The 21,209-nt window shown below is 38.7% G+C and overlaps 1 protein-coding gene across 3 annotated transcripts in view; it reads right to left on the bottom strand.

Moving 5' to 3' along the window:
- Positions 1–21,209, bottom strand: part of LOC136883341 (zinc finger protein 780B) — an 82,031-nt gene that overhangs the window by 38,422 nt on the left and 22,400 nt on the right. For all 3 annotated transcript variants that reach the window (XM_068229829.1, XM_067155583.2, XM_068229824.1), the window contains exon 2: positions 5,518–5,645. In XM_068229829.1, the coding sequence (XP_068085930.1) occupies positions 5,518–5,586 (69 nt within the window). In that variant the 5' untranslated portion in view covers positions 5,587–5,645. The remainder of the gene's footprint in view (positions 1–5,517; positions 5,646–21,209) is intronic.

Here is a 21,209-nt window from a genome sequence, read left to right as displayed (position 1 = left end):
TTGGCAGGAAAAAAGGAGGTAGATTCATTAACAGTAGCGTTCAAAGCCAAACAAAAGTAAAGGAGTTCAGTATCCCATGACTTGTGATCTTGGGAATGAAAGATGGAAAGAAAAGATTTAATATTCCGGTGGTAACGCTCAACAACATTTGCCTGAGGGTGATAAGATGACGTACAAACTTTTTTGATGCCATAAGAAAAACAAAAGTTATAAAAAACTTTTGAAGTAAAAATAGCAGCATTATCAGAGACTAGAATCCATAGGTTGATTTGAAGCCGAAAGACAACAGGCAGTAGAAGGAAAAAAATGAAGATGAGAAAATATCTTTTTCAAGGATTCAAAGGAGGATAAACTGATTAAAGAAACAGCAGGCCCTGAATCAAGAAGAGCGACTGAAGGGACATTATTAATAGTCAAGACAATATGAGAAGTACAGGGTACAAATGACAAACTTTCAGTCAAAGAGGGTTGAGAAGAAAATTTAAGCGACAAAGAACGAACATTGGAATCAAAGTTAGAGGGGGACTGAACAACAGAAGACAGATTTTTCCCATCATGACGCCTACTGTCTAACGACGCGGGTAAGACACGTTTCCCGAAGGGAGTAGCACAATTCCTAGAAATATGACCCTTTCCTTTACAACGGAAGCAGATAATAGAACGAGGATTATCAGCAGAAACGGATGAAGAAGATAAAGCTAAAGAAGGGGAAGGTGAAGGACAAGAGTCTACAGGAGGTGGGATAGATGAGTAATAAGAAACATCGCCCAAATAATTAATGGCATGGGATTGAGCTAAATTACAAAGCTGAAGCATGGACGTAGGAGGATTTAAAGCGTTAAAGAGCTGCTGAAAGGAAGGAGTAGCGTAGAATTGGACAATGGAAATTAAGTCATTGACCGAGTGAGCGATGTTTAAAATATCACTGTAGGTTGTAATTGAATCAAGATAATCATGAGCAGGTTCGGTGGGAAGTTGATGATGACGAATAAATTCAAGGCTGAGCTTACAACATATTTCATAAGGTAAGAAATAGTTATGTATGGCATTATGAAGTTGATACCAATTTGATCAACCCAGAATTTAGTAAAAAAGCCAGTAGTTTTGGGGGACAGTAATCCCATTAACTGAGGAAATGAAGCTAATCCGATATTCAGAAATTTCTGGGCGGAAAAGAGCCACAAGGTCAAACTACGAGGATCGGTAAATTGTAATTTGGGTACTTGATCAAGGGATTGTTTTATGATCTGTACATTCAGAGAGGTATCAATAGAATTGTATTGAGGTACTGAAGTGGGGGGATGAAGATGTGGATCGGGAGACATAGAATGTTGTTGAGGCAATGGAGAGGGGCTGCCCTCAGAATCAGTTAGCAAATCGGGAGGACGATCACGAGAAGATAATGTTGGGGTATCAGAAAAGGAAATTAGATCAGCAGTTGAAACATTAGGTAAAGATCGGTTTTGATATAATGGGGGTGGAGATAGATCACTATCTTCGCCCAAACAAAAAATTATCCGAAAAGCAAGCCATAACGTTAAGAGAACAACAAGAAGACAAAATACGAAAATGTCTAAAGAAAACGCAAAAATAGTATCAGTTTGAACAAGAAAATATAATTAAAGTGAGGAGGAAAAGAATGTCTGCTACTATTTGTAATGCAGTAGTGCAACATAAATTATTTTGGCATAGTATATCCGCATCAGCGCTGTTTGAAAAACAAGATGATTCCAAAGCAATGGCGAGAATATGTCACCAACTCTCCTAACAAGTTTGATGAGTCCAAGATTCTGCGCAAAATAAACAGTAACGAGCAGAGTGATAGGAAGCAACACTGGGAAGGGGATAAGAGAGGTTTTCCGTGATAGGCACCAGAAATGAGAAAAGAACCATCTTTTGACAATTCGGATAATGAAATATTATTAGACAATTGACCTTGTAAAAATTACATATACCAATTAACATGGGATTTGAAAAAAAGTTTGAGAGACTATATAGATGAAGTCCAGTAATGCGTTTTCCCACTTTCAATAAAGACCACAGATTTCGAAACAATCAAAACAAAGGAAGAAAACTACTACCCAAAATCTTCTCACAAACTTAGAACGATTTACACATACGGTAAACTCATAACATTCCCTTTTAGGATAACAAGGATAAACTTTTCATAAAGCAACATTTTAGCATGACAACCATAATTATTGGCCACGATTAAGAAAAACTAACACCTCCAGGGTGTTTTACAAAACTTTTATAATGCAAGCAAAGGAGGGACGGGAGGGAAAGGAGGAAGATGAAAAAAATAACAAGGATGAAAGAAAAAACAGGAATCCGACTGAGCAATACCTAGAGAGAGTTATTTCGCCGGTTACTGTGCTGTTTGAACATATCATGTCGACGATGGTCACTATTAGTCCAAATTAAAGATTTTCATCTTCACTTTATGACGTGAAAATTTTAAGTCCAGAGAACATCGAAACACATTAGGCACAGAATACGGCCTTCAATAAGCAGAATGAATAAACAGACAAGTGCCTGAAAGGGCGAATTTAGTCTTTGCAGAATAGAAGTGAAATGTTAGCTCACCCAGTGTCCCGACGATACGATGTTTCCTGTTGGACGGAAAAGACTTGCGCTAGAATACAGCAAGTAGATGCTGATTCCCATAGGGAATCAGAAATAATTGTTCCGAATGAGTATGAATGAGTATGCACTATCCAGCGTCTTGGTAGGTGTGCTAGGTACCAATTGATGAGCCCAGCCTAGCACACGGGGGCGAAACGCTAGCAACCAGGAATGAGTTAGCTGGAAAATTTATAATGTCCAATAACGGACCATTTTTATTGGTATTAGAATACATCAAGCCGCACAAGGACAATGGCCCCCTCCACACACACACACACTGAATAGAATTCGATGCCAGGCTGGTGAGACAAGCACAGCAGTGCATTATATATACACCAAGAAAGGAAGCCCAGTAACTTCGAGAAGTTTTGGATGACGTAGCAGATGATGTAGACCGTAGAATGTAAACACAGAATGGCAGTCAGTATGTAGTGAGACACGGGAGGGAGGAGACGGTTGAGCACCAAATATGATTAAACCATTAATACATAGATAATAATAACAGTAGAAAGCATATAGTCCGGTAGAAATGTAGATATTGCAGAGTATATGAAGACGTAGATGCGACGATGTTTCGAGAAGCTTGTAGAACATAGATCAAAGGGTTATGGCAGGAGCACCTTACATATCAATTCACAGCTGGTGCTTGGAATATGTTTTCATGATACATATGATATGGTCAAGGTTGGTTAGGTGATGCTGTCTGAATAAGAAAACTGAAAAATTTGCCACGAAATGCGATCGATCATCGAACAGTATCTTTTTCTGGTTATGTCCACTAGCAAGGTCTTTCGTTGACATCTGAAGGTGATGTTGGAGTCAATTAGTAGGCCTAATACCTGTCAACTGCTGTTCTCTAAAAGTAAATTCAAAATGAAAGAGGATAGCACATTTTCATAATAAATGTGTAAATGACATTGCCGATAGGAGTTGTTAACTCATTAGAAATAAAGGCTGAAGCAAACGATCGCTTAATTTTAATGTTATACACTGAAATTAAGTAAGAATGTGATTCACCTCAAGGCATAATACATCACTGATTTGGGAGGATAGTTTATATTTTCTCGTGCCTAGTTAAATTTCAAAATATTCCCATGTAAATTCCTAGCAAGGTGGTTATAATATCCCCATGTGCTCTTGAAATATGCTTTCATGATGCATATGCGGTTAGATTAGGTGATGTTGTTTGAAGAAGAAAACTGAAGTCCTCTGGAGTGATACTATAATCTTTTGGGAATGAAATGAAACACTTTTTCACATAGTATCGAATTTCGAAAAATAACAAACTAATAAGCCATCGTGTGGATATCGTCCGCGAAAATGCAAGTTTTGAACAAACTGATTGTAGTTTCATATGGAGTTTAATGTGGATGGGTTTTTCCTCAACTTTTATGAAAAATCGGATATATCAGCAATCCGTTATAGTGAGTAAATTTTTTGCTGTTATGACTTCTTGCTATAATGGACCACTATTTTAAGTAACATATTTATGCTCCAGCCTCATCGACACAGAAACCTTCTCACTCATATCCAACAGCACTTCAAAGTTAACAACTAGACGTCATATATAGTAAGACAGAAACTGAAAAAGAGCATGTGACACAATTCTCAGCCCGTGCACGGCAGTCACACTGCTCTGTATGACGTACACTGTCCGAACCCCTCAGTTGATTTCATTCAGTGTTCCGTGCCAGTATCCAGTCAATCTCTCCCGGTTGCTCCAGACACAATGTCCACTACACAGAAGCTAACCCAAGAGACCCAACTCCTTGATGGCAAGCAGGCAAAGCGAACACTCAGTTCCACAGACCACCTCCTCAACTCAGACTGTCACTGTTCCCAGCAGCACTCAATCACACTGAACTCTCTACTCAACGCCAACTGAACCTGCACAATGAATGAGCTCAGCGGAACCATCCAATCTCAAATGGTCTGTCTTTTATAACGGGGCCAGCCAATCTGGATGTTTTGAGAAAGGAAAAGCTTCCAAAGTCCTCTCGAAAGCGAATACTCTGGGCGCATTGACCAGATCCTTCTCACAATGCCTGAGGCCTCAAATGAGGTAACACGGTAATGGAAATAGTGGTGGCTGAAGTGTTGGCCAATGTGCGCTTGGTACAGGACTGAATTGTTCTCCATTAAGCTGTACATACAAAATGGTAAATATGCCCCAATATGAACCAAAAAATGTTTCAAATACAGAATTACTACAAGGAGCATGAACTGGGTGAGAAATATTAAGAGTGATAAAATATGGGATATATAACATTTAGGTTGCATTATGTGAGGAAACAAATAACTCCTTTTACAGCCAATTGAGAGTTCAAGGAATCGTCAGTCAGAAATCGAAGGTCATCAAGACGAATGCTAGGTGGGAAGCATAACAGGAACAGCTGGTGAGCACTTATACGCTACACCCAGGAAACTGGAGCTGGAAAATGACGATGATGATGATAACTTATAAAGGAAAATCAAAGGTTGCCATAGAGTCAGACAAAGACGGAAGACATGGCTAAATTATATTGAGGAATGGATAAACACCTGTGACACCGAACATCTTTTTCACCTGGCATAAGAGTGAAAGGCCTTTGTGACTGGCAACATCAGGTGCACCAGGCAAGGCATATGAAGATATATAAATTTTATTTACAGACAGAATGTATACAAAATGCATGTTATATATTTATAGTTAGATTGGGAAACTTTCCTCTCCAATAAAGGACACCTGCCAGATGTGGGCAAACTATTAAGTCCCTTAGATATCTATAAACATGTTATTTTACTCCAAATACAAACAATCCTTAAAAGTGCAACCTTGGCTTTGGAAACTGAAATTATTCATTGCATATATATTCTAAAATCTGACATCAGTGGACTATCTGAAATTCTTACCAAAGAAAAAGTCTCCTCAGTTTCCTGTACTGCTTCAGGCTCAGTCTTGACAGTTTCTATATGTTCCATGGTATCTTACTCACACAACTGATGACAGGTCCAGGGACAGTACAACAAGGGAGTAAACCCTGCAAAAAATAGCAATAAGGCTGTTCTGAAGAAACTCCAAGCTATAGGAGACAGGTTTAAGGAAATTAGAGGTACTCTCTTTCACCTAAAATATATCATAACCTGATAATACCTTCACTGCTGAAATCTGTCATGCAGTAAATATAAGAAAAATAAACTTGAATAATAACAACTTCACTACAGATTTTTGTGGCAAAATGATCTTGTTGGACAATCTGACAATCTTTTATTGATAAATATATTCAGTTATTTTCAGTACTTATCTCCTGGGACAAGAAATCTTCAAGCTTTAAGTGCATTACTACCACTATGTTTAGAAAGACATCATCTAATTAGCCAGTGGGGAACTCAAGTGTGTAGACATACACTAGCGTCAAAAAGTTTAAACTCACTTTAAGAAAAGTCTACTTCCAGCACGTAAGAGACATATTGTTACGAGCCCCTTTCGGTAGTTCCTGGAAGGGACTAGGGAGTCAGCCGACTGGGAAGCTCCCAGCCAGCCTTCTATTTACCTGGTTTCCCCACATATTTCTGCAAAGTGCAGTGAGAATGTTACATCCCTAACAACACTGTGAATATTCAGGTACACATCACCCAACCTACGAAAAGGAGGCTAGCTGGGAATAGTCAGTATGGAACTCTGTGTTGGTATCAGAATTGGACTCGGTGGCTGGGCTGAGGGCGACAGCAGTGTGGGCTGTTGCTAGTGTCCCACTAGAGTCAGAATGAGGAGTGGTTGTTGTTGTTGTGCCTGAGTGTCGAGTGAGTTGTTGGACTGTCGTCAGTGTTTCACTGGATTAAGTGTATCGTTAGGGATGGAACAGAATACTGTGTGTATTTCCTTAGAGTACTATATGTGTATGTGTACTCTGTGGACTGAGGATCGTCATAGAGTCCACGAATGGAGCAAGAAGACTCACAAAATGCTCTTGTACAGTAATAAAACGCAGGCTGAAACAAGCTTGCATTAATATGTGTCAGAGTTCATCAGAACACATATTGGATTCGTCTTTGAAAATATAGGCAACATCAAAGCTCTGTCTTGCATTATCTTAAACCCCCAGTTTATGTGGTTTAGTAAAAGATTGGTAAATAAATAAAACAATTCACATAAACCTATTGCAGGCCACCCACACAGCTACGATATTTAACACAGAAACCACAAGAAAGAATGTCAAGCAGGATGTCAAACACAAAGGAAAGGCAAAGGCCTGCACAGAAAATATAAAAATGGACACTGCCTGCACCTAAGGTTACCATGTCGTATCACAAAAATAAAAGGGCATTGTATAAAGTAAGCGGAAACAACAAAGATAAACACACTTAATATGAAAACAACAAAATGAGTAAAATAAATATAATAAGATTAAATCAATAATCTTCCTCCCGGACAGCAATGGCATATGATTTATTGAATACACACAACACTCACGCATTCAGAACCAGCAATGTAAAGAGGCCAAGTGATCAGCCAAACAGCTCACTTATTATTCAGTGATGGTACATTGAGCTGATTACTCATATCACATCTCAGTGATGTAAATGCCCTACAAAGACATTACCATAACTGACGTCAACATGCACAGCCCAAGAACATTGTCTCCTGTAAACAGCTTTGAGTAGGATAAACCACTCTTAAACAAGCTGAGCCTCAAAAACAATCGTAGTAAAGACCCTCGAATTATTTGTGTACAGAGGTCGCTGGCGAAGAGACAAAGCACCTCAAAAGGCTCCCATAGAAACACAGTGAGATGCATACAAATATACAAGAATAATGTGTGTGCCAAGCACTATAGAGTCAAAGAAAGAAGAATATGAACTGAGGAGACAAGCATAATCATAAATACAGGGACAGAATCAGTTTGGAGTTAAAATATAACATCAATAACATAAAGAATCTCAAACAGGCTTGCAAGATGTCATGGTAACCAAATAAAGCCAACACAGCTATTGCACGGTACATCATAAAAGCAAAAGGAAAATGCCTGTATCACTACTTACAATATTACCAGCCTAAATACAGGCCCAAGGACTTTTAGTTCGTGCCACCTTTTTAAAAATGTGTTTTGAAATGCGAAAAAGAAAATGGAAATAAAGGCAGATGGGCACATGCCCAAAGAATGCCTTAATCTTAACAGAGTTGGGGTACAACCACCTTTCACAGAGAATGATAATCAAGAAATAACGAGGAAAATAATGCCAGAGACCAGAGCTTAGTGGACCAGAACAGTATTACAAGTGATGGAGCACAGGAAACAGTTAGCGGATATGAACAAATGCTCCGCAGTAAATATGGCCAGTATGTGTAAAACATGTAATAGTGAACAGAGATTTGGTTCAAGTTTCCCCCACCCACAAAAAATGAATTGGCTTTTGATGGCCAGTCAAAACCTGATTCATTTACATCTATTAGAAGATAAAGAATGGTACGCATGTACCGCTATACTACCTTAACCTATCACAGACAGCACAATTACCAGGCTCTTGTCAATCACTGATATTACTTAACAACTCTTTTCCTAAGTAAATAACTCAGACGGTTTAATCTCTCTTTGTGTCCATAAATCCTCCACCAATTTCAACATTACCAAAAATGTGAGCAATCTCCCATTATTGCATTAAAGCCTTTCTTTTGTTCCACAAAAATCCAAGGTGATTCTTATATGTGCCCGTTCGCACGTCCGCGACAGATTACAAAATGGCGCCGACTGAAGGTATGGGCCATGTAATCTATAGCAAGCAAAGAATAGACACCTGTTGTGATGACACAGAGGGCCATATACGTCATGGAATGATCAAGTATTTGGGCGAAACGGACAGTGGACGGTCTACTGTATTGTTTTTTTTTAAATAGAAAAAACTTGATTATTAAAAAACTTCATCTTGAATTTTCACAACGTAGAGAGAGGACGCAATTACCGTCTCCAGTATAATTCTTTTAGGAGAATCAAAGGATCACAGATAAGAAGAGAAATATCTCCAACGGTTGAACCAGAATAAGAAGGTTTTCGTCAAGATCTACAAGAAGTGCAGACAGAGAATAGACGCACTGAATTCATTACCAACGAAATCGCGGATACGTCGGAGAGCCACGAAGAACAAATAAAAAATAAAATTAAAGATTACAGACGTCAAAAAAAGAATTGTATAATGGCTGTACACTGCAATATAATCATCAATTACGAGACTGACAAGAAGACCATGAGGATGATGTGCTAAATACACATGATGGACCAACCTGGGAACAGTTCATCTTACCATACGACCGGGCCATGATGAAGAAGGCGACGGGAGTCCAGACAGTATTTCCATAATGAAGAAGCGGATGATGTACCAGATGTTCAACCCATGACCTAACCGAAGACCCAACTACATCCATTTGGGAACGGAACAGCTGGACCAGGGACAACCATGAGCGAGCTAAGTAATTCACAATATTTTATCGCATAATTTTTGGTTTGCCTACACATGTACCTTAGGTATGTGCCGATGGGCTAATTGTAGACCGATACATAAGAAATGCAAGTGAAAGTTACCAACGAAGTGTGAGATATTTAAGTTCGTAGTTACATGATTTAGCAATATAGCAGTAGTTTCTGATGTAATGGATATATACGTCAACATATATCGACTAAAATACTCATATGAAGCGTGAGGTTTGAAAGAGAAGTGTGGAAACAGCTGATTATAATGACATACTGGGAGATTATGGAGATTTCATAGAGGTAATGTTACAAGTTGACGTCACGATTGGTTGTGCGCGGTGTAGAAATAAACAAATAGAATTACGCATTGTTTGCTTCATAGAAAGGGCATTGAACTCAGTCATAGGTTATGAGAAAGAGCGACTTTTAAATGTTGTCTTAAGAAACTGTGTGGTACTTTGACGTAGTCGTGAATTTTGGGAACGCGACGAGTGATTATTGAGACTACGATGGTAATATATTAGATGGATGTTGTAATAAGAATACGATTATGCTAATTGGAGGAAAGGTTCGAGTTATATATAGTGATATGAGAAGTTTCTCACGATGCAGGGACAATCGAGTACCTGCAAGTTAAGATATGCCACACTACAAGTTTATTTTTATGATTCGTTTACGTAAGATAGCCCACACCGCTGGAGCAACCCAAGCCAAGGTATGAACAGAATTTACTATTGTAGATGTATGCTCGTGACGTAATCGTATGTCAATGTAGATGAGTTATAATGAACATCGGAATACTACGATACTTTGAATAGCTGTATTTAACCAAATGCATTTACGACACCGATGTATATGAGAGTATGTTTCTGAACCTCGCGGGATGGCGCTTCCATAGTAATTGTGTAAAAATAAAGTAGCTTGCATTGAAGTAGAATGTTATGGAATATAACGAAGGAAAGGGACATTGAACCTAAAAGGACATGTGTATAACAGCCAAGGATTATGTTGAAATTAGTTAGATAGCTAGATCGATTAATATTCTCCGTTTGATCGTACATTTTTTAAACGAACTACAACTATGGAAAGGCTAGAGTAGGAGCCGTATTTATTAGGCACTAGGAACGAATGCCTTAGTTCGTATGTAGTTATCCATGCACTACGAGAACGTAGCAACAAAAACATGACTTCGGATTTATTCAGATTTATTTTATTAGTGGATTTGAGATACATTTCGGCTTAACATTGTGTCTAAGTGAGACTTGTTTAATGAGACTAAAGGAAATGAACTATCATAACAAGTTAATTGTGTTGGCAATACACTTACGTCTCAACTGCAATGTGGACCTCAGATGTCCAGTGATCTATTGTAAATATGTAGATACTTAACTTTTACTTCACAAAGGAACTGATCATCATAATTTAAATACTGGATATTATTTTCGTTTTTACGAGCCAGCGCTGACTCATTATCCATACTTATTTTATGCAGTTTAAAATAATGCCTCGAATAATATGCTAATTTAATAATTCAATATTTTATCAATAAATATCTTATTTATTTTCTATAATTGCATCTGTCATGAATTCTTCCATTACTGTCTAGTTCATAAGATAGTTGATAGCTAAGTGAGGTACTGAGTAATTAAGTGTTCCATTTAATCATAACAAGTTATCTCGTAGTCAATGATTCAGATAAAATTTGTTGACGATCACTACTACTACGTCGTGAGTGTCTGTAGGTGTCACCCGTGAGTTGGTATTCTCTTGAACTCACGTTAAGCGAATTCTATAGTAAGATTACATGTCTTGCTTGCCATTAGAAAACCCTGAGGTATCCGCTGAGCGACTCCATTTCGTCTAACTAGGCTGCCCAACGACGAGTAAAATGGAGGTATCGGGTAAAGAATGTAATCATCGACAACGACTGTTACATTTAATTGGCGCACCAACGTGGGCCAGAAGAGAAAGACACCGCGGGACCATTACATTAATGGTCGCTCCAACGTGGACGATTAAAGAGAAATACCCGAGAAAGGAAAGTAAAGGAGCGCCAATAAGTGCTTACATTTAATTGCCTCTCCAACGTAGCGCAGAAGAGAAAGACACCGCGGGACAAGAAGAAAAAGACACCGTGGGAAGTTGTTACATTAATTAGCCTTCCAACGTTGACTAGAAGAGAGAGACACCGCGGGAGCACTAAGAAATGGACCACTTACATTAATTGCCGATCCAACAGCACAGATGGGAAAGACACCACGGGAACACGAAGAAATCAATCATTACATTTAATTGACTCCCAGACGCGTGGCGACAAGGAGAGAAAGACACCGCGGGATCGTCAAGAAAGAGATTGAATATTAGTATATTTTAGCTAGCTCCCATACTGGAGGCGAGAAGAGAAGACACCGTGGGAACGTATTATAATGGAATACAATAAGTACAGATAATCTGGCTCAATATTGATAGTAATGTAGAGGTATTGTACGGAAAAGATTCATTAGGATTGAAACATTTGCAAGACATACGAGTTAGTGAAGGTGAAGTAGGTGTAGTAAACATAAGTATACAGTTATATTAAATGAAATGGACAATGCTGAGGAATAAATGAGGGTTGTAAAATGATTTTTTTTTCTGGTTATGTTAATAATACGAGTTAATTTTAAGTTTATTTTTAATGGATACTGTGCACATGTTAAAGACTATGTAGGCTTGTGAATATTGAATGAAGGTTAGATGCCACATAGTAATAACTTAGTTTCTTTTTTGAGATCAGTTCCGGAGTGAACTCAAAATGATAAATCCGAACTCATGGTCTAGTTGTTCATGGTCTACCTGGTAAGATGATGCTGTTCTCCAGCAAGGTCCATCCATATCATAAGTGATTGGAAACAAGAAACTTTAAATTAGTGTACAATAGTGATATAGTGGCCTATTCTAGCATAAGTAGATTAAGGAATTGTTGATTGTGTTATATATATATATATGTGTGTTTATATCCTGTGAACTTAGAGAATTGCTAGGAAACCTAGAGAACCTTAGGAAAAATAGAGAAACTGTTAGGAATTTAGAGAAAGCATACTAAATAGAATTACACTTAACGGAAATATGGCGATGCAAGGAAGAGTACAGACCAGAAGGGGACAGGAAGAAGAAATGAGAGAAATACAGGAAAGACACGAGGGAACCCCAATATGGTTCCTAGAATATTTGAGAAAGCAAGAAGAGAAGGAGAAAAAGCAGGAAGAAGAAAAACAGAAGGAGAAAAAGGAACGCGAAGAAGAAAAACAGAAGGAGAAAAAGGAACGCGAATAAGAAAAACAGAAGGAGAAAAAGGAACGCGAAGATGAAAGGAAAAAGCAGGAAGAAGAAAGACAGAGAGAGAAACAAGAACGTGAGAATGAAAGGAAAAGGCAGGAAGAGGAGAAGGAAAGAAGACGAGCAGAAAAGGAACGAAGATTAGAAGAATGGCAACAAAAACAAGTTGAGGATAGAGGAAAGGAGATACAGGAATTATATAAGAAACAAGAAGAGTGGCAACTGAAGCAAAAGGAGACTTTGGAGGAAATCGTTAGCAGAATAGAAAGCGAACATAAAGGGATGATCCAAGAATTAAAAGGGAAACAGGAAAAGATGACTGAAGAATTTTTTGGAGTCAGAAATGAAATACAAGGTTTGCGTGCCGAGTTGACCGAAACCATGGAAAATAAAAACAAAGAGATGCGAGAGGAGATAAACAGAATGAGAGCAGAAGTGGCACAGAATCCAAATATCATCACAGCACAGGTGGATGAAGAAATTGCCAAACTGACTGCTAAGCTGGAGGAAATCAGAGGCAGTAATGAGAAGAAATGGGAAGAAGTAAACGAAATAAAGAAAAAGATAACAGGTCAGGAAACTATCAAGAGGTTAGAAGAAGAGAAGATAAATGAAATAACGAAGGGCATGGAAGGACTAAGCCTGAAACAACAAGACTTAGTAGGAAAATTTAATCGAGCTTCAGACCAGGTAGCTGACAAAATAAACGAACTAAAAGAGAAAATAGAAAATGATAAGGCTGATTCGGAATGGAAGATGGAGAAGACCGATGAGGAAATGAGGCAAATAAGGAAAGAACTTCAGGAGATGAGGGTAGAAAACCAATCAGCGAAATCCGTGTTTTCGAACTCCAGCGAACGGCAAAGAGCTATGGAAACGCAAGTACAGGAAAGGGAAAACACACGTTTAGTAATAATTGACTTGTGTAGGCGAGATATGGAAATGATGAACAGATGCAACCAGAGTGATAGCACTCCCATAATTAACATCATCAAGAATTATGATGATCGACCCAAACATTTCGACGGCTCAGCGAAGACCTCTCCCAAACAATTCCTCAGAGATATCGAGGAATACTTTAAGGAAGGGAGGATACAGGAGGATAAGAAATTACGCATAATTGAGAAGCACTTAGATGGGAACCCGAACATATGGTTTCGAGCATTTAAGTACAGCTTTCACACTTACGATGAATTCAAAGCCGATTTTCTGAGAAAATTTTGGGATTCAGAAATACAGCAACAGTTGAGGTTGGAACTCTACTCCAGGAAATTTTCCAATGCAGGGCAAACGCGCTACAGCGATTTCTTTTCTTACCAATTTCACCGTTTCCAAGACCTAGATTGCGCGCCGAGTGAGTTAGAGGCGATCAAGACTATACAGAGACAACTCCCGTTAGAGGTACAGAGGTTGTTAGCCGCCACGGACATACAGACCGCTATAGACATGGAAAAACGGCTGAGACAGATTGATTTGACATCATCATGCCTGGTAGAAAGGAATCCCAGAAATATTAGGCAAGTCGAGGCGATCAACACCATGAGCTCTGAAAGCACGAGTGGTAGAGTGAGCAGGTCTGATCAAGACAGGACGGAGAATCATTTGAACGCTCAAGATAAAGCACGAAAAAGACGTTGTTGTCGATGCAGCGGAGGCCAACCTGCGAGATGGGAACAAAGAGATAACAGAAGTAACCCACAATACAGGAACAACATTCGTTATAATAGAAATAGGAGCCAACCGTATCCTAGAAACAGAAGATGGTATAACGAAAAACGACGGCCTAATGAGTATAACAGAAACGAAGAAAATAGAAGATATATACAAGAGCTCAGAGAGCAAAGGCAAAATAAAACCCGGTGGGAGGAAGCCATTAGAGACAAAGATATCAATGGAGACCTCGAAGGGGCAGAGAGTCTCGAGCTACAGGATTACAAGAAGAAAAGAGAAGAGGAGAGATGGAGAGAAAACAACACGCAGAGGGGTACAACCGATTCCGAGCCATCGAAAAAAAAAACGCCGATGGAACATTAGCTCAGCAGAAAAGTGTAAGTAGTCAGGAAAACAAAAACTTTATCAAAATTAGCAGTTGGATAATAACACAATTTGATCACTGGGACATCCGACCAGAAGACTTGGTTCGTGATGAGACATGCGACACCAAGGAACCAGTATTTAAATTGCCAGTAATACTAGTTAGTGTAGCTGATATCAGGATATATTGTTTGGTTGATTCCGGGGCCAGCATCAGTGTCATGTCAAATACATTATTCCAAGAATTGTCAAAGAGGATGGAAATACCAATAATACCCGTATCTGGAGTTAAGATCAGGGGTGTCATACCAGATAAATCAGTAGAATGCAAGACTCAAGCATATCTAACCATAAGAATAGGCAGACACGAGTTCGAACACCCATTTCTGGAGGATAAAATACAGTATAATATTCGGAATAGACTTCATGATGACTTCCCAAATGACTATAGATATGGAACGTTATGAAATTCGATTCCCTATCATAGAGAATGATGGGAATAAAATAGTAGAAACGATCCAACTTAAAGACACGTTGCAAGCTGAGGAATACTTGAAGATTGAGGGAAAGGAAGTCGACTTATTAAGTAAAGAGGACCCAGCCTTGGTAGAGAAAGACGATGAGCAAGAATTAGACATCGAAATGGCTAAAAGGATTGAAGAAATCATAACCATGGAGGAAGAAAATAATGAAAAAACAGAGATCTGGGAGGCTCTTGCTCAAGCCGACGTATCGTCAGAAGGAAAGCGAGTACTGTACGGGATTATCAATAAATATACCGACGTTTTCGATGACAAACCAGGGCAAATACCGAACTTCAAGAACAAGATAATAGTAAATGACTGGACTCCGTACAAGGGCAAAGTATATGACGTACCAGAGAAGTACTTCAGCGAAGTGAAGACGATTATCCAGCAAATGTTAGACGATGGAATAATCATAAAGACCATCACACCCTACATGAATCCGATCGTAATTGTAAGGAAAAACAACGGGAAACTGAGATTGTGCCTAGACGCGCGAGGTCTCAACGGAAAGCTAATTCCTGAATATAATAGGGCTCCTAAGATCAAGGAGATAGTAAAGAAATTTCAAGGTCAGAGGTACTTTTCGACCATGGACTGCACGGCCTCCTTCCATCACATTGTCCTCGAGGAAATGTCACGGTTATTAACCGGGTTTATGTTCAACAACCAGACGTATGCCTACTGTCGTCTTCCATTCGGATTGAAGAATAGTTCTGCTGTTCTGGTAAGAGCATTGGACAGAAGCCTTACCAGCGAAGTGAAAGAATTTATTAACTGTTATGTCGATGACATAGTCTTCGGAAGTTACACCTTTGAAGAGCATTGCGTTAACCTAGAAAAATTGCTGAACAATCTGCAGAAAACTGGCTTCAAAATAAATATCTCGAAGTCAAGATTTTGCCAAAGCCAGGTACTTTTTGTCGGACACGTAATCGATGGCGAGGGAATAAGACCTAACCCGGTCAAAATTAAAGCTATTTGCGAGTTTCCTCGACCAACAAAGTTCAAGCACGTCAGACAATTCCTAGGAATGACGGAATTTTTCTCAGACCACTGTGAGGGATATACTGAGACAGCCGCACCACTACACAATTTATTAAGAGCCAATAACAAGTGGAAGTGGAATAACGAGGCTGAACAGGCTTTCAATAAGATGAAAGAAATGATGAAGCAGAGCATAAAATTTGGATATCCAGACTATGAGAAGAGATTTATAATTCAGGCAGATGCATCGGGTATCGGCGTAGGCGCATGCTTGTATCAGGAAGACGAAGAAGACCAGAAAAGAACATATCTGGCATTTACCAGCAGGAAGTTAAGGAAACATGAGATGCACTACACTACCACCGAGCTCGAACTTCTAGCGATAATCCACGCACTACAACAGTGGAGACGGATCATTTATGGATACCCAGTGACCATAAGAACTGACCATAAGGCGTTGACTTTTGGGTTGAAGGCAGTCATGGTAAGCGAGAGGATAACGCGCTGGATGCTGTACACGCAGCAATTTGACTTGAAGATAGAGCATTGCAGTGGAAAACAAAACATCCTAGCTGACGCATTGAGTAGGAACCCTCCAGAACAAGAAGAACACATCTTAGAGATCGAGTTAGATATTCGAGAGCAAGAACTACTGAGAAAACTCGAAAATCTAAAGGAATTCCAAGAGTCTGACAAGAAATTAAAACTTATCATCGACAGATTAACAGAGAAGGAACCGGAATCTGAATGGCATAACAACTATGAGATTGTAGATGGAATACTGATCAAAATAATGGGCAGAGTTGACCGAAAGAGAAGGATTATAATACCACAAGTATTGCAAAAGGAGCTGATTTGGCACACCCATAACATTACGGGATATGCAGGCATAGACAAAGTGATCAGTACGTTAAAAGAAAAATTCACTTGGAAGGGACCACGAAAATCTGTCAGGAACCTAGTTAAAACTTGCGACAAATGCCAGCGAGTTAAACACAACAACTATGTATGCGGACATAAACCAGTACCAATCATTCCATCAAGATCGCACGAGATATATGCGGTAGATATCTTTGGCAAGCTACCGACCGCAAAGAGAGGAAAAAGATACATACTAGTGGTTGTTGACATATTCTCCAAGTACATCTCACTCCAAGCTATACAGAGAGCCAATGCTAAACAAGTCATACGGGCCCTAGTGGAAAAAGTTTTTCCTGAGATGGGAAAGCCAGAAAAAATACTCACAGATAGGGGAACACAGTTTACAACTGAAATATTCCGCGAGCGAATGAAAAATGAAGGTATCAGACACACGATGTGTTCGGTACGACATCCAGAAGCGAACCCCGTAGAAAGATACATGAGGGAAATCGCCAAGTTCGGCAGAATATACTGCAACCAACAGCATTGGAAATGGGTGGATATATTAAGTATTATTGAAAGGAGCTTGAATAATACCATTAATCAATCCATCGGACAGATTCCCAGCGTAGCTCACAAGAATATACATCCGGAAAGGAGTTGGGACAGAATATTCACTATGCCCTTGGAAAGGAAGCCAGATCCACAACAAATAGAATCTATGATAAAGGAAAGACTGCAGGAACAGTCACGAAGACGATTAAAGAGGGTGCAAAGTAAGAAATTCCATGCACCATACGAACGAGGTGATCTTGTATTAATTAAAACAGTGCCAATGTCTAGTGCACCGAATAGAGTATGTGCGAAGTTCCTACCATTATACAATGGTCCATATAAAGTTGAGCGTGTGCTAGGAAATAATGCATACGAATTAGCAAGCATGAATGGAAAGTACCGTAATGTACACAATGCTTGTAACATCAAGCCTCATCACCAAGGGAATGAGACTAAAGAAACAACGGAACTAGAAGAACAAAAGGACCAAGAACGTATAAACCACATACCAATATCAAATTTACGTCCGGAAGTCATTTGAAACTTTCATTTATTACGTTTATAGAAGGAAAGAATCAGATGATTATATGAGCACAGTCGAGCATAGCAAAGAACATCTCTAAATCAGGATCGATAACAACCAGTCGATATTTTAGAAAACGATCAGCCAGTCGCTATACGACAATGAATCTGTATAAGAAGCGAAGGCACATTTATGATTCGAGTTTAAGAAAGGAAAATATATTGTGACCAATATATTTGTCCGTGACGGGGGGCAATAAATGTGCCCGTTCGCACGTCCGCGACAGATTACAAAATGGCGCCGACTGAAGGTATGGGCCATGTAATCTATAGCAAGCAAAGAATAGACACCTGTTGTGATGACACAGAGGGCCATATACGTCATGGAATGGTCAAGTATTTGGGCGAAACGGACAGTGGACGGTCTACTGTATTGTTTTTTTTAATAGAAAAAACTTGATTATTAAAAAACTTCATCTTGAATTTTCACAACGTAGAGAGAGGACGCAATTACCGTCTCCAGTATAATTCTTTTAGGAGAATCAAAGGATCACAGATAAGAAGAGAAATATCTCCAACGGTTGAACCAGAATAAGAAGGTTTTCGTCAAGATCTACAAGAAGTGCAGATAGAGAATAGACGCACTGAATTCATTACCAACGAAATCGCGGATACGTCGGAGAGCCACGAAGAACAAATAAAAAATAAAATTAAAGATTACAGACGTCAAAAAAAGAATTGTATAATGGCTGTACACTGCAATATAATCATCAATTACGAGACTGACAAGAAGACCATGAGGATGATGTGCTAAATACACATGATGGACCAACCTGGGAACAGTTCATCTTACCATACGACCGGGCCATGATGAAGAAGGCGACGGGAGTCCAGACAGTATTTCCATAATGAAGAAGCGGATGATGTACCAGATGTTCAACCCATGACCTAACCGAAGACCCAACTACATCCATTTGGGAACGGAACAGCTGGACCAGGGACAACCATGAGCGAGCTAAGTCATTCACAATATTTTATCGCATAATTTTTGGTTTGCCTACACATGTACCTTAGGTATGTGCGGATGGGCTAATTGTAGACCGATACATAAGAAATGCAAGTGAAAGTTACCAACGAAGTGTGAGATATTTAAGTTCGTAGTTACATGATTTAGCAATATAGCAGTAGTTTCTGATGTAATGGATATATACGTCAACATATATCGACTAAAATACTCAGATGAAGCGTGAGGTTTGAAAGAGAAGTGTGGAAACAACCGATTATAATGACATACTGGGAGATTATAGAGATTTCATAGAGGTAATGTTACAAGTTGACGTCACGATTGGTTGTGCGCGGTGTAGAAATAAACAAATGGAATTACGCATTGTTTGCTTCATAGAAAGGGCATTGAACTCAGTCATAGGTTATGAGAAAGAGCGACTTTTAAATGTTGTCTTAAGAAACTGTGTGGTACTTTGACGTAGTCGTGAATTTTGGGAATGCGACGAGTGATTATTGAGACTACGATGGTAATATATTAGATGGATGTTGTAATAAGAATACGATTATGCTAATTGGAGGAAAGGTTCGAGTTATATATAGTGATATGAGAAGTTTCTCACGATGCAGGGACCATCGAGTACCTGCAAGTTAAGATATGCCACACTACAAGTTTATTTTTATGATTCGTTTACGTAAGATTGCCCACACCGCTGGAGCAACCCAAGCCAAGGTATGAACAGGATTTACTATTGTAGATGTATGCTCGTGACGTAATCGTATGTCAATGTAGATGAGTTATAATGAACATCGGAATACTACGATACTTTGAATAGCTGTATTTAACCAAATGCATTTACGACACCGATGTATATGAGAGTATGTTTCTGAACCTCGCGGGATGGCGCTTCCATAGTAATTGTGTAAGAATAAAGTAGCTTGCATTGAAGTAGAATGTTATGGAATATAACGAAGGAAAGGGACATTGAACCTAAAAGGACATGTGTATAACAGCCAAGGATTATGATGAAATTAGTTAGATAGCTAGATCGATTAATATTCTCCGTTTGATCGTACATTTTTTAAACGAACTACAACTATGGAAAGGCTAGAGTAGGAGCCGTATTTATTAGGCACTAGGAACGAATGCCTTAGTTCGTATGTAGTTATCCATGCACTACGAGAACGTAGCAACAAAAACATGACTTCGGATTTATTCAGATTTATTTTATTAGTGGATTTGAGATACATTTCGGCTTAACATTGTGTCTAAGTGAGACTTGTTTAATGAGACTAAAGGAAATGAACTATCATAACAAGTTAATTGTGTTGGCAATACACTTACGTCTCAACTGCAATGTGGACCTCAGATGTCCAGTGATCTATTGTAAATATGTAGATACTTAACTTTTACTTCACAAAGGAACTGATCATCATAATTTAAATACTGGATATTATTTTCGTTTTTACGAGCCAGCGCTGACTCATTATCCATACTTATTTTATGCAATTTAAAATAATGCCTCGAATAATATGCTAATTTAATAATTCAATATTTTATCAATAAATATCTTATTTATTTTCTATAATTGCATGTGTCATGAATTCTTCCATTACTGTCTAGTTCATAAGATAGTTGATAGCTAAGTGAGGTACTGAGTAATTAAGTGTTCCATTTAATCATGACAATTTATCTCGTAGTCAATGATTCAGATAAAATTTGTTGACGATCACTACTACTACGTCGTGAGTGTCTGTAGGTGTCACCCGTGAGTTGGTATTCTCTTGAACTCACGTTAAGCGAATTCTATAGTAAGATTACATGTCTTGCTTGCCATTAGAAAACCCTGAGGTATCCGCTGAGCGACTCCATTTCGTCTAACTAGGCTGCCCAACGACGAGTAAAATGGAGGTATCGGGTAAAGAATGCAATCATCGACTACGACTGTTACATATAGTACACAAGCAATTCATTCATTTCTATCCTTCAACAATGATTGCTAGTTTCTGAAACAAAAGCACTCTCTTAATATACACAAATAAATCAAATCAAAATCTCTTTATTTTTTAAATGAGGTGTCTACCTCGGTGGCAAATGGTACACTAAAATACATTATTGTCAGGCACTAAATATTAAATTAACAAGAGAAGAAAATTTTCTATAATATAATATTATACAATTTACGCTAACAATGTTTTCTATTAAACACACAGCTCATCCCTAATAAATTTATATTGTTTACAAAATTCTACTTATAATATCTCCTGTACTACTTACAAATATAGTCAACTGATATACAGTATGTGGAATTACTTCAAATGATACTATACAACT

This window comes from Anabrus simplex, chromosome 1, assembly GCF_040414725.1.
Source record: "Anabrus simplex isolate iqAnaSimp1 chromosome 1, ASM4041472v1, whole genome shotgun sequence".
Lineage (NCBI taxonomy): Eukaryota > Metazoa > Arthropoda > Insecta > Orthoptera > Tettigoniidae > Anabrus > Anabrus simplex.
Note: the sequence above shows the minus strand (reverse complement) of the source record. Positions and strands in the feature narration are given on the sequence as shown.